This window comes from Branchiostoma lanceolatum, chromosome 8 (assembly GCF_035083965.1).
Source record: "Branchiostoma lanceolatum isolate klBraLanc5 chromosome 8, klBraLanc5.hap2, whole genome shotgun sequence".
Classification (NCBI taxonomy): domain Eukaryota; kingdom Metazoa; phylum Chordata; class Leptocardii; order Amphioxiformes; family Branchiostomatidae; genus Branchiostoma; species Branchiostoma lanceolatum.
Window position 1 is genome coordinate 6467090 of NC_089729.1, and position 13598 is coordinate 6480687.

The 13598-nt window shown below is 45.0% G+C and overlaps 3 protein-coding genes across 3 annotated transcripts; 2 read left to right on the forward strand and 1 right to left on the reverse strand.

Annotated features, from left to right (window-relative positions):
• Positions 1–184: 184 nt before the first annotated feature.
• Positions 185–13296, reverse strand: LOC136440868 ((3R)-3-hydroxyacyl-CoA dehydrogenase-like). Its single transcript, XM_066437013.1, has 10 exons — positions 13148–13296; positions 12493–12579; positions 12093–12190; positions 10937–11068; positions 3478–3579; positions 2959–3041; positions 2488–2578; positions 1927–1969; positions 1669–1743; positions 185–1424 (listed from the first exon to the last, which is right to left on the reverse strand). Exons 1-10 carry the CDS (start codon positions 13215–13217, stop codon positions 1414–1416), a joined length of 792 nt encoding a protein of 263 aa, XP_066293110.1. The 5' UTR covers positions 13218–13296; the 3' UTR covers positions 185–1413.
• Positions 3575–7116, forward strand: LOC136439858 (uncharacterized). The gene is made up of 2 exons (XM_066435493.1): positions 3575–5797; positions 6160–7116. The coding sequence occupies exons 1-2, from the start codon at positions 3863–3865 to the stop codon at positions 7114–7116; spliced, it is 2892 nt and encodes a 963-aa protein (XP_066291590.1). The 5' UTR covers positions 3575–3862.
• Positions 7419–10690, forward strand: LOC136440426 (uncharacterized). The gene is made up of 2 exons (XM_066436469.1): positions 7419–9371; positions 9734–10690. Exons 1-2 carry the CDS (start codon positions 7419–7421, stop codon positions 10688–10690), a joined length of 2910 nt encoding a protein of 969 aa, XP_066292566.1.
• Positions 13297–13598: the final 302 nt, after the last annotated feature.

The following is a 13598-nucleotide window of genomic DNA, read 5'->3' on the forward strand; positions in this document are numbered from 1 at the left end:
TAGGCATGGTGATTGATCCAAGAATGATGTAAACCTTTACAAGACGTATATATTAAAAAGCAATATATCACCATATGTATCATCACAGGCCTTGCAGACCGTGATAAGGAATCTTGCGAAGAAACAAATATTCCGAGTCGACAGCGGCACATCCATTGACGACTAGATCTTTTTCGTATCAATCAGTGCTCCCTTTATCCTGTTTTTCTCTGGCGTGTTTTACCCAAGCGCCGATGAGTAGCTGAGACGATTACGAACACCACCGTTTGAATATAGCGCGAGCCGCATTACTGTTGGTAACTACAATTCTACCATGTAATATATCAATGGTTTGTCGTATCTAGCGAGAAACGCCATGAAAGTGACGTTTTACGAAGTGATCTGAGCTGGCGTTACAGAATGTGGCGTTGAATGATGGAGAGAAAAGTGTTGTGGACCTTATTACTTCTGAGGCTACTGTATCCCACAACCGACTTGGACGACTAAAAGGAGGGGAAAATAAAAAAGGAGCCCGTGCCTCTAAAAGCCTCCACAAGAACAAGTTCAAACTGTCTTCAAAATGACACCATTGTATAGTACACTGGCCTGTGTAAAACGTATTCAGTCCCGTACAAATATCACGCATTCTATTCAATCTCATTAACAAAAATTAGTTGTATCTTTCGTCTTTTTTTATTGCATATTCTAACACTACACTTTATCATTAAGATGAAAAGAGCGTGGGACACCCTGCGCCATGAAACTTCTTACAAGTTACAGTGACGGGAGATCTATGCATTGGTCTTAAAAGCCTTGAATAGATGTGTCTGAGCGTGTCCGTTAAGGCTTTTTGCCTTTGATCGGTACAGACAATTTCCCACCTCATTCATTGCCAAACAGATTGCTACCCAGTTTTAGGTCTAAAAGAAGTCTGAACTTTTGACGAATTCCGACAGGATCGGAAGAAAGGAATGGGCGTGGATACAAGACGAATACGGCATTGTCCTTGGCTGCACAGTACACTTTTAGTTGGATTGACATGTGACACCCAGTTCAGTTCAGTCCGGACAACATTATACTGTATATATGTCGTGTACCGTACTGCATATATTTTATATAAGTTTTATTCTATACTTCTACTTTGTATTATGTTTACGAATTCTTGCAATACTTTGTACCATGTACAATTGTCGTGCAATAAAGTTTTTCTTATATTTCTACGTGCTGTTGACAAAATGGAGTCATATATGAATATATAGTCGATGAACTTTCCTCATCTATATATCAAGTTAAGGTAAGAACTTATCAATACAAAATGTGATCTCGTTGTACTGATATTGCCATTGTAATGGTTATAACATTGTAATGGTTATAAGCATTGATAGCCTTTAATGCTGCATTTTCAACCGTCAGTAGCTGAGACGCCGCCAATTTTCATCGACCACCTAAGTGAGCGTGAAAAAAGAAGAAAATCAGTCAACATAGTTGGTCACCCTTTTTCTGCCCGGCGGCATTATCAAATTAGTAGTCTTCATCATGTCCGGTTTTATGAATGAACTCATGCGAAGAACAATAGCCTATCGAAATGGAAAATTAATACTAGGTTCATGGTTGGAATGCAGAAGAATGGTCCAGCCCTTCAAACATTACCCCAACCCCGCCCGTACGCGTGTAGCTAAGGGTACCCACCGGTGATGTCAACTGCTTGTCCCGTCATGTAGCTGCTCTCGTCAGAGGCAAGAAATAGGCACAGGTTCGCTACCTCTGGTGGTGAAATAGATAACATTTTACATATATATTTGTGCGTTATAACATTTCGACGAAATACTTGCCTAACGTCTCATTTCATCATCCAGTGCAAAGTCTTTCTCTATGAAGTAGAGCCGCAAATTTACTGACGCGTTGGATGATACTTGGCCGGGTAAGTTAGTGCTACAGTATTCTCACCTATGGGGTCACCGTACCGTCGTAGAGGAATGGCTTGAATCCTCTGAAATATACAAATTAGTAGGGGTCACTTTCTGTCCCTAAAGCTTTGTCATCATCAGTTTCACATCAAGCACTACAGTGCAATTCACACGTTATGCGAACATCACACTCTTGTTTAAAGGCATCCAGAGCATTTTATGGAGGGAGATGTCTGCAGCCGCCATGCATCTGCCCTGATGCCTGCGGTTGATTGATTGATTGAGAGCATTTTATGAGGTTTGTAACTTGAATAAAAAAACTCAAATTTCTAGTCATTCCTACACATAGTAAGTTTCAAAAAACTTGAGATCACTATGTAGTCAATTTTTGTGCCATTTGAGCACTTTTGATAAGAAATCCGCACGCAAATGTGGTAAACAGTGGCATTAAATGTCAATTTCATAAAGATTACAGCAACTAGAATATTTCCAGTTTTCGAGCCTCATAAAATGCTCTGGGTGTCTTTAAAGGATGCTTAGTCGTATTCGAATCAGTCAACTAGTATGATGACGTCACGACAATGAAAGTTGATTTCCCAACCTTTGGCATCTCGCCCTCAGGTACGAAGTCCTGTAGTTGTAGCGGGGTAGTGATGGCACCGGGGTTGACGACATTGCACCGAATATTAAACCTGTGACAAAGCCAAGCCAAAGGGAAGCTAGCACAGAATACATGCTTTTTTTTCGTAGAAGAAGAACTTGAAATCTATACGATGAAGAAGACAATGGTACGTACTTTGCAGAATTAAATAATTTCTGTCAACGATGTTGATGTTTAGGTTTCATATATACATATAAAGTCAGTCACAGAAGAAGACATCTTACATTGAACTATTGAGAAGAAAGCATCTCTATTGATACAACATATCATAGCCTGGAGTCCAGTCTTGTTAGCTTTGAACTGTCGCTACACCGCCAACAAGTTGCGACCGTTGGGAGCGGGAAAAAGTTAACAAGGATGGACTCCAGACTAAATATATCGTTACTGAAGCACGTGCACACCGACACTTACTTTGCCAGTTCCAGTGCCACCGACTTGGTCAACGACACGATACCACCTTTACTTGCGGCGTAGTGAGAATGAAAGGCTGATCCCTAATGAAACAACATTGTCGATATAATCATTATGAAGATCCGTCGGTGGAGGTTCTACATCCAGGTAGAACATTATATGATACAAAATGAATACAGAAACTGGGTTTCTTCAAGAAAGTGGGGTTCTCAATTCTCCAGAGAAAAAGAATAAAGTTAGTGTCAACTGTACGTAACAACTATAAAATAACTATCCTGTTACTTATAATTAGCACTTGGCCACAAATTTGCAATAAACTTTATTACCACCAATTAAACAGTTTTTTGGCGACTTGAGTTGTATATAACTTCGGCGATCATTATCACCGTGGCATTATATAGGTTTCGAGTTACCAATGAGTTGTAATCCAACGTTGAAAGCTATCCGAACATGGACATGGACCACATATTTGACAAGCTAGAATGAACGCACTTTTTTTTAGTTTAAAGCCATACTGACCTGTGCCGCTCTGAGACTACCCATGGTTATGATAGACGACCCGCCGGGTACTTTGCTCTCTACCATCAGCCGAGAGAACGCCTGCACCACCAGAAATGTTCCCTGGACAAATATTCATAGTCCATGAGCAACATGAAGGCACTGTATCTTATGTCAGCACCGTCAAGTTGATATGTTTTGACTGTCACATAGATGAATAGACTCAGACTCAAGTCGAAAAATGCGGAACTTCCGTGTGCAACAATGGCACTATAGGAAACCGTACTCCACACCTTCAACATATATAGTAAGAACAACCTGGCAGGGTTTCCCCATTCACAGTGATATCCGCACATTGTCTCTGCCATACTTCTCACATTAGTTGCAGTTCTAGGTCAAAGGACCTATGGTTATTACGCTGATTATCTTCAACTGCAACCGCATTATGGCGATATACTACCGAGTCATACTATTGTTGAGTGTCTCTACTCAACTATGTCTGACAGATGAAAGCTACAACTTCACTGTTTCTGTACCTACAAACGCCAAGCCTGGCACAGACGTTGTCAGCGTTCAGAGTTTAATGAGAATGGAGAAAGAGGAACTTCCGTGTGTGATTGTGGAGGGAGATCTGTACGGCCGATTCACCGTAAGTACGAACTGCACTATTGTGGTCGCCAGGCCGCTAGATTCGTCAGTACAGTCGAAGTATCTACTCAAAATTCGTGTACGGCGACTTCAGAATCCTGGTGATCTTGTTGTCCGCCTTAAAGTAAACGTGACGAACGTTTTGGGCTATCCACCCGTGTACAACGAGACGTGTAAAACACCGGTCAGACATTCGGTGGAGGGGACTAGCGAATTTCTGTTCAGTGGTACACTGACAGCGGAATTTGAGACGACCTCAGGAGACGTTATGTTTCTTAAGGAAACACTCAACAAGCCACGTGAAGTCTGGGACATGGATAGCCGAAAGCTTTTGATCATCACAGGGAACACGTGTCAGTTTAGTGCAGTCTTTGGTGTTCGTGGTCTGAATGATGTCATGGCTGCAGCAGAACTGTTCCAATCACATCACGTCAACTTTACATTGAAGGTGTTTTGTCAAGCAGAGTCCGGCCAAATGCCGAAGGTTTCCGTCCAGCTCTTTTCTACTCAAAGCAAGCTCAAGAGCGACTTACATCCTCTAGAGCAAGTCGTCCCCAACGTCATGGCAAAACTGCAGCATCCGCCGTTGGTCTATCTATTTTCTGTTGCGTATCCGACGAAAAGCCCGACGCGCTACAACTGCAAATTTCCATCTTTACAGCGCCCGATCATGCTTTCCACAGACTTAGATACAGTAAGAGTGAAACATGTTCAAAGGATCACTTTAGATGTTAATCCTGTCGGCTGTGCACCTGGCAAATACGGTCTACTTTGCGATAAGACCTGCATCTGTGAAAATAGCGCCCGTTGCCATGGTTTCAATGGCGCTTGTAAATGTACAGACGGGTGGCAGGGCGTGGCCTGCGACATCCCAAAGCCTGGTGTTTCTGTGACAATGACTCCAAGCGACCCTTCTGACATCTTCATCTCCGCTAACATCATCATTCACTGTCAAGTCCATCACCTTGACGTCAACACGTTATCGCTACGACTTCCAAACGAATCTGTGATTGTAAGCTATGGTGCAAATCGATTGGACAAAACTCTATTCAACATACAGTCGAAAGACAGTGGCCCCTATGTCTGCCAGGTTCGGGACACTCGTCGAAACACATTCAAAACAACGATTGTACTGGACATCGCCAACTGTCCACCCAACAAAAAAGGCCAGCTCTGTGATGAAAGGTGTGATTGCAGTGGATTCGCCAGATGTGACCGGTGGGTTGGTTGTGTCTGTCCGCCGGGAAGGACAGGAACTAGGTGTGAGACAACATGTCCGGATGGCACCTACGGTAAAGACTGTGGGAAGGCCTGTAGCTGCCAACATGGGGCGATCTGTAGCAATAGCGATGGTACCTGTACCTGTACAGCCGGTTGGTACGGATCAGACTGTAACGTACGTTGTCCTAAGTACCGGTACGGGCTGAGATGTCAACAAGCCTGTACCTGTAAGAACGACGCCGTCTGTGACAACGTGGATGGCAGCTGCGCATGTGTGGCGCCGTGGACAGGAAAAGATTGTGACGAAAAGCAACCAACCAGATCGGAGCCATTGGTGGAAAGCCTTGTCCCTGTAGGCTGTCTAATTGTACTGGTTGTTTTTATAGTGACTATACTTTACAAGAAGAACTTCGTTTGTAGACTTGCCCACAGGATAGACGGAGAGACTGAAGCTGTCTTAGAGATTGAGCAGGTAACGTAAACACCGTTTACTTTAGAATTTGATAAGGAACTCGAAACTCTGAATTGACTTCTCATTAGCCTGAGTATCAATGTAAGCTATGTAGGCAGAAAGAAAGATACAAAAAGGCATGCTCTTATGATATGAAGCGTGAAACTTAACAGACAGCCGGCAAGGATTTAAATTTTGGAATATAAATAATAAGGAATAGAGTTCATCAAATTTTCGAATTTCCAGTGTCTTTCAAGATGTGTAACTGAATTATTGGAATGCAAGTCCCTCCGAGCCACTGAATGCCGAGTTTGATACAGATTTTATTCTTGCCAATATCTATTTGAATGCACTCAACTATCTTCAAAACGTTGAATATTCAGGTGGAAGCGGACCTGGCACAGGCCGTGAGGCCAGGCTGGCTCAGCCGTTGGGAGACGACCAGCCGACACCTCACACTCGGACACCTGATAGGACTGGGGGAGTTCGGACACGTCATACAGGGCACACTGGAAACGTCTGATGCAGAGATCGGTGTGGCTGCCAAGTCGGTCCGCAGAAAAGACACACAATGTTATCGCAACTTCTACAGGGAGGCGGCCATCTTGGTAGCTGTGCACGAAGACCAACATCACGACAACTTTCGCTCCAACATCATTCGTTTACTGGGACTTATAAACGAGTCCTCGCACAAGTACATTCTCTTGGAATATGCTTCTAAAGGAAACCTTTTACGTTTGATGCGACGGGAAAAAAGGCGAGACGGGGCACAGTCTTTCCTTCAGTGTCTCCGCTATGCCGTACATATAGCCCGCGCTCTTCAAGAGCTGCAACGCCTGGCGATAACACATTGTGATGTGGCCGCTCGGAACGTCCTCATCACTGCTGACGATGTGGCCAAGTTGGCCGACTTTGGACTGGCGCGAGACGTGTACGCCACCGTCCAGTACGTCGCCGATGATGGGAACGGGAAGGAAGAACTTGCGGAAAATCTAGAGAGTGAAGTATTCCCCCTGAACTGGATGTCTCTGGAGTCTTTAGAGACTGGACAGTACACTTGTCAGAGTGACGTGTGGTCCTTCGGTGTGCTGTTGTGGGAGATCTCCACGCTGGGTCAGGAACCGCGTTACGACGGCAACAACAGACCAAGCTGCCTGAGGCTGGCACGGACCCTCCGGAGGGGAATCCGGCTGAGACGGCCCCCGGAATGTTCCGGAGAGATGTATGACGTCATGAGCTCGTGTTGGCAGGAAAATCCATCCGCTAGACCGGGCGCGGATGTGGTGGAGAAACGACTCCTGCGACTGAACTTGAGTTTTGAGATGGAAACAGCGGTGTAGAATTTTCTCAACAGCCTTTGAGTTATTTAAGCAAGATCTGATAACGGGGATGTGTTTCTTTTTTTTACATTCAATACACGTACTATGTAGTACAGCTGTTGGAAAGAATGCACAAGACTCTTAAAAATCTCTGGTCATCGCTTAGAATAATTGTGTTACTCTAATATATCGTGTGGACATTACGTCATACTAGACGGAAGAACAACCTCCCCGGGGTTCCCCATTCACGGTGTTTCCGCATATTGTCCCTGCCTTACTTCTCACATTAGTTAAGTTGCAGTTCCGGGTGAAATGGTTCATACATGTTGTACAGTACAATGCACCGTGTACTCACTGCTACGATAATTATCTCCAACTGCAACCGCATGATGGCAATATACTATCGAGTCATTCTGCTTTTGATTGTCTCTAGTCGGACCAATGGAAGTTGCAACTTCACTGTTTCTGTACCTACAAACGCCAAGCCTGGCACAGACGTTGTCAGCGTTCAGAGTTTAATGAGAATGGAGAAGGAGGAACTTCCGTGTGTGATAGTGGAGGGAGATCTGTACGGCCGATTCACCGTAAGTACGAACTGCACTATTGTGGTCGCCAGGCCGCTAGATTCGTCAGTACAGTCGAAGTATCTACTCAAAATTCGTGTACGGCGACTTCAGAATCCTGGTGATCTTGTTGTCCGCCTTAAAGTAAACGTGACGAACGTTTTGGGCTATCCACCCGTGTACAACGAGACGTGTAAAACACCGGTCAGACATTCGGTGGAGGGGACTAGCGAATTTCTGTTCAGTGGTACACTGACAGCGGAATTTGAGACGACCTCAGGAGACGTTATGTTTCTTAAGGAAACACTCAACAAGCCACGTGAAGTCTGGGACATGGATAGCCGAAAGCTTTCGATCATCACAGGGAACACGTGTCAGTTTAGTGCAGTCTTTGGTGTTCGTGGTCTGAATGATGTCATGGTTGCAGCAGAACTGTTCCAATCACATCACGTCAACTTTACATTGAAGGTGTTTTGTCAAGCAGAGTCCGGCCAAATGCCGAAGGTTTCCGTCCAGCTCTTTTCTACTCAAAGCAAGCTCAAGAGCGACTTACATCCTCTAGAGCAAGTCGTCCCCAACGTCATGGCAAAACTGCAGCATCCGCCGTTGGTCTATCTATTTTCTGTTGCGTATCCGACGAAAAGCCCGACGCGCTACAACTGCAAATTTCCATCTTTACAGCGCCCGATCATGCTTTCCACAGACATAGATACAGTAAGAGTGAAACATGTTCAAAGGATCACTTTAGATGTTAATCCTGTCGGCTGTGCACCTGGCAAATACGGTCTACTTTGCGATAAGACCTGCATCTGTGAAAATAGCGCCCGTTGCCATGGTTTCAATGGCGCTTGTAAATGTACAGACGGGTGGCAGGGCGTGGCCTGCGACATCCCAAAGCCTGGTGTTTCTGTGACAACGACTCCAAGCGACCCTTCTGACATCTTCATCTCCGCTAACATCATCATTCACTGTCAAGTCCATCACCTTGACGTCAACACGTTATCGCTACGACTTCCAAACGAATCTGTGATTGTAAGCTATGGTGCAAATCGATTGGACAAAACTCTATTCAACATACAGTCGAAAGACAGTGGCCCCTATGTCTGCCAGGTTCGGGACACTCGTCGAAACACATTCAAAACAACGATTGTACTGGACATCGCCAACTGTCCACCCAACAAAAAAGGCCAGCTCTGTGATGAAAGGTGTGATTGCAGTGGATTCGCCAGATGTGACCGGTGGGTTGGTTGTGTCTGTCCGCCGGGAAGGACAGGAACTAGGTGTGAGACAACATGTCCGGATGGCACCTACGGTAAAGACTGTGGGAAGGCCTGTAGCTGCCAACATGGGGCGATCTGTAGCAATAGCGATGGTACCTGTACCTGTACAGCCGGTTGGTACGGATCAGACTGTAACGTACGTTGTCCTAAGTACCGGTACGGGCTGAGATGTCAACAAGCCTGTACCTGTAAGAACGACGCCGTCTGTGACAACGTGGATGGCAGCTGCGCATGTGTGGCGCCGTGGACAGGAAAAGATTGTGACGAAAAGCAACCAACCAGATCGGAGCCATTGGTGGAAAGCCTTGTCCCTGTAGGCTGTCTGATTGTACTGGTTGTTTTTATAGCGACCATACTTTACAAGAAGAACTTCGTTTGTAGACTTGCCCACAGGATAGACGGAGAGACTGAAGTTGTCTTAGAGATTGAGCAGGTAACGTAAACACCGTTTACTTTAGAATTTGATAAGGAACTCGAAACTCTGAATTGACTTCTCATTAGCCTGAGTATCAATGTAAGCTATGTAGGCAAAGAGAAAGATACAAAAAGGCATGCTCTTATGATGTGAAGCGTGAAACGTAACAGACAGCCGGCAAGGATTTAAATTTTGGAATATGAATAATAAGGAATAGAGTTCATCAAATTTTCGAATTTCCAGTGTCTTTCAAGATGTGTAACTGAATTATTGGAATGCAAGTCCCTCCGAGCCACTGAATGCCGAGTTTGATACAGATTTTATTCTTGCCAATATCTATTTGAATGCACTCAACTATCTTCAAAACGTTGAATATTCAGGTGGAAGCGGACCTGGCACAGACCGTGAGGCCGGGCTGGCTCAGCCGTTGGGAGACGACCAGCCGACACCTCACACTCGGACACCTGATAGGACTGGGGGTGTTCGGACACGTCATACAGGGTACACTGCAAACGTCTGATGGAGAGATCGGTGTGGCTGCCAAGTCGGTCCGCAGAAAAGACACACAATGTTATCGCAACTTCTACAGGGAGGCGGCCATCTTGGTAGCTGTGCACGAAGACCAACATCACGACAACTTTCGCTCCAACATCATTCGTTTACTGGGACTTATAAACGAGTCCTCGCACAAGTACATTCTCTTGGAATATGCTTCTAAAGGAAACCTTTTACGTTTGATGCGACGGGAAAAAAGGCGAGACGGGGCACAGTCTTTCCTTCAGTGTCTCCGCTATGCCGTACATATAGCCCGCGCTCTTCAAGAGCTGCAACGCCTGGCGATAACACATTGTGATGTGGCCGCTCGGAACGTCCTCATCACTGCTGACGATGTGGCCAAGTTGGCCGACTTTGGACTGGCGCGAGACGTGTACGCCACCGTCCAGTACGTCGCCGATGATGGGAACGGGAAGGAAGAACTTGCGAAAAATCTAGAGAGTGAAGTATTCCCCCTGAACTGGATGTCTCTGGAGTCTTTAGAGACTGGACAGTACACTTGTCAGAGTGACGTGTGGTCCTTCGGCGTGCTGCTGTGGGAGATCTCCACGCTGGGCCAGGAACCCCGTTACGACGGCAACAACAGACCAAGCTGCCTGAGGCTGGCACGGACCCTCCGGAGGGGAATCCGGCTGAGACGGCCCCCGGAATGTTCCGGAGAGATGTATGACGTCATGAGCTCGTGTTGGCAGGAAAATCCATCAGCTAGACCGGGTGCGGATGTGGTAGAGAAAAGACTTCTGCAACTGAACTTAGCTTTTGAGATGGAAACAGCGGTGTAGAATATTCTTAACAGCCGTTGATCCTTTCGGCATAGTGCATGAGCTAAACTGGACGCGTGTTTCATTTAAGTTGGCAAGAACTCAGACGCATGTACCTCAAAGATGACATCAAAAGACAAACATTACATAAGACTAATCATTGATCCGTCAATTATGAGCTTAAAGTTCTAGTTTGTGATTTTACAATTATGGTCTCTTCACTAACAAGGATAGATATACATACAAAAATGTTCAACTACATCAGACCTTAAGATTGACGCTGATGATCTTGTCAAACGTCTCCTCGTCCATGTCCAGGAAAGCTGTGTGTGTCTGGACTCCTTGTGACGCCAGGATGACGTCAGGGACGACACTGTAATCTGCACGCACGGACTTCACCTTTACATAGCGGGATATCATGAGGAACAGTCACGTATACAGTGTACATGCATACCGTACAGGGCTCGAAAGTCATTTTTTGAAATAGATGCACTGTTGCACCCAACCAAAAAAAAATAGGTGCACAGGAATGATTTGGGGTGCACCACATAAAATAAAGTTGAATGTCAGCAAAACATAATTACAAAGTTTAATGCTTCAATCGGTAATTCTAGCCAATATATCCAAGAAAGTACAACTAAAGGTTATATTGCTTTTTCTGACTCTTACATTTCAAGAATATTCTGTATATTTAGTGTACAATACATGTTTTACCCTATAGCCTACAAAAATATCCAGGTGCACTAGTGCACCCACAGTCAAAAATTTGGTGCATAGCTCCAATTTTGGGTGCACACAGGTGCACATGCACCCAGTATTTCGATAGCCTCCGTTGCAGGCTCTGAAGCGGCCTTTTGGGGGGCTAAATAATACACTTTATGCAGCCACGCCGTAACTATCAGCCATCCTGTAACTATCGTTACAGGATGGCTGATAGTTACGGGGTGGCTGCAGAAAGTGTATTATTTAGCCCCCCAAAAGGCCGCTTCCGAGCCTGCAACGGAGGCTAGTATTTCGAGCCCTGCCGTATATCGTTTCAAGATGCCACCACTTCTTTCTTTGCAATACACTGTATGATGCGGCATTTTGGAAAACGGTGTGTTTAAAAACTATATATGCTTATCTATTTACTCTTTTTAGCATTTGCACGTAAATTCGTCTATATATCTAATGTTACAACTTGCCAGCAGCTATCATGTGTTGCAGCAGTCGCTATTGTAGCCCGAAGAGAACGGGCAATAAGGATTTACGACTCTCTGGTCGTTAAGTGTTATGAGAAGACTAACAACAAATTTGTGCTTTAACCACAAATATGCGATAATATAAATGTTGAATCAGCTATCCTGGATGTCAGCCAGGTTAGGTATAGAGCAAGAACCACGTAGCTTATAGGCTGTAGCCAGTGTACATGTAGATACCGTACCAGCCGGGATACGGCATCTGCTGACGTCACATCTATGACGTAAGACTTGTGTGGATACGGACCGCGTTTCTGTAGGGATTGCACCGTCTCCTCTGCACCTGTATGTCATAATATGTACCGTAGTGTTTTATTTTATTTTATCAGTATGAATTATGTTGTTATCAGTGTAAATTACAACTAGCCGGGATGGTAGCAAGGCTATATCAGTGTAGTGAAAAATCTGAGTTGTGATTTGCCAGAAATAAACACATGTCTGTATAACCGATTTGATCCTATCAGCTTGCTCTTAATTACTTTCTCACAAACTAACTGCAGGCATGTTTTATACCCACACATCTCGTTGTGTGGTGTATACTAATCCAGATTAGTGAAATTCTTTAGCAGTGATTTCACAGATTACCTGTATCGTTAATGTCCACCACGGCGACTGTGGCCCCTTCTCTGGCGAAGACCTGACAGGCCGCCCGCCCAATGCCACTGCCTCCTCCTGTCAAAAGTACGACGAATTGCAGCAACAATAGTCAGTTCAAACAGCCTCTATGTTTCAGTGGTTGCAAATTAGCTCAAACCGTTACTAGTTTGTCCCATAGTGTTCTGCAAAAACAACACCACACAAGTGCATATAATTTAAGCACTACAGTACTTTTCGACGATTGTGCCTCTTTGAAATCTGAACACATTTAATATCTGTTCCATTCTAGGGGCCATACACTTTAGTCAACCTCGGGCGATGACCCAGTAGTTACATCAAATGAACTATCGTCTACTGACCCTTACAGCCTAGACGAAAATATCAAAGGTCACTTACAACATTTGTCTGTGTGATCCCATACGTAGCCTGTGGGTAGGACGGATTTGTTGTCGTTGTACATGATCGTACGTGGGTTTACGGATATATCCTTGGCACGTTTTCAACTACATGTAGTTTCATTGCTGCCAAGTTGATATATCCGACTCTACGACCACGCCAATAGCAAAGTATTAGCTTGAGTATTGTATTCACGGCTCGACAGCAAAATATTACGTTGAAATGCTTTCTGAAATTACTTCCTGACCTGTGACAAGAGCGAATTTGCCCGAGAGTCTCCCAGTCCCCTCCAGCAGGTTGGGATCGTTCTGGTTCATGGTCACGGTCCAGTCGTAGTCAACCGTGATTTCTAACGTCGCTAGCTGGTCATGTGCAGCTGGTTTGACCTGTCGAGGTTTGCTTGCGCTAGTAGTGAACGAAGGGATAAAAGTTTATTGTTTTCAGGTGGCACGAAGTACAAGGACTTGCTGCGTTTAGTGAACTTTACGGTATTTGAATGCATTGGTATATGCTACATTTATCAATCCCACAACTATACATCATAAATGTTGTAATAGTGTGGTTCAAGCGCCACTAATTGGCCAGTCTGACTGGCCCGGACCTTTTAGCCTAGCGGTTAGCGCTTTGGGGTCGGGATCTGGTGTACCGGGTTCGGCGCGGGTTCGAATCCCGGGAGCCAGGATACTGTGCTACATGTA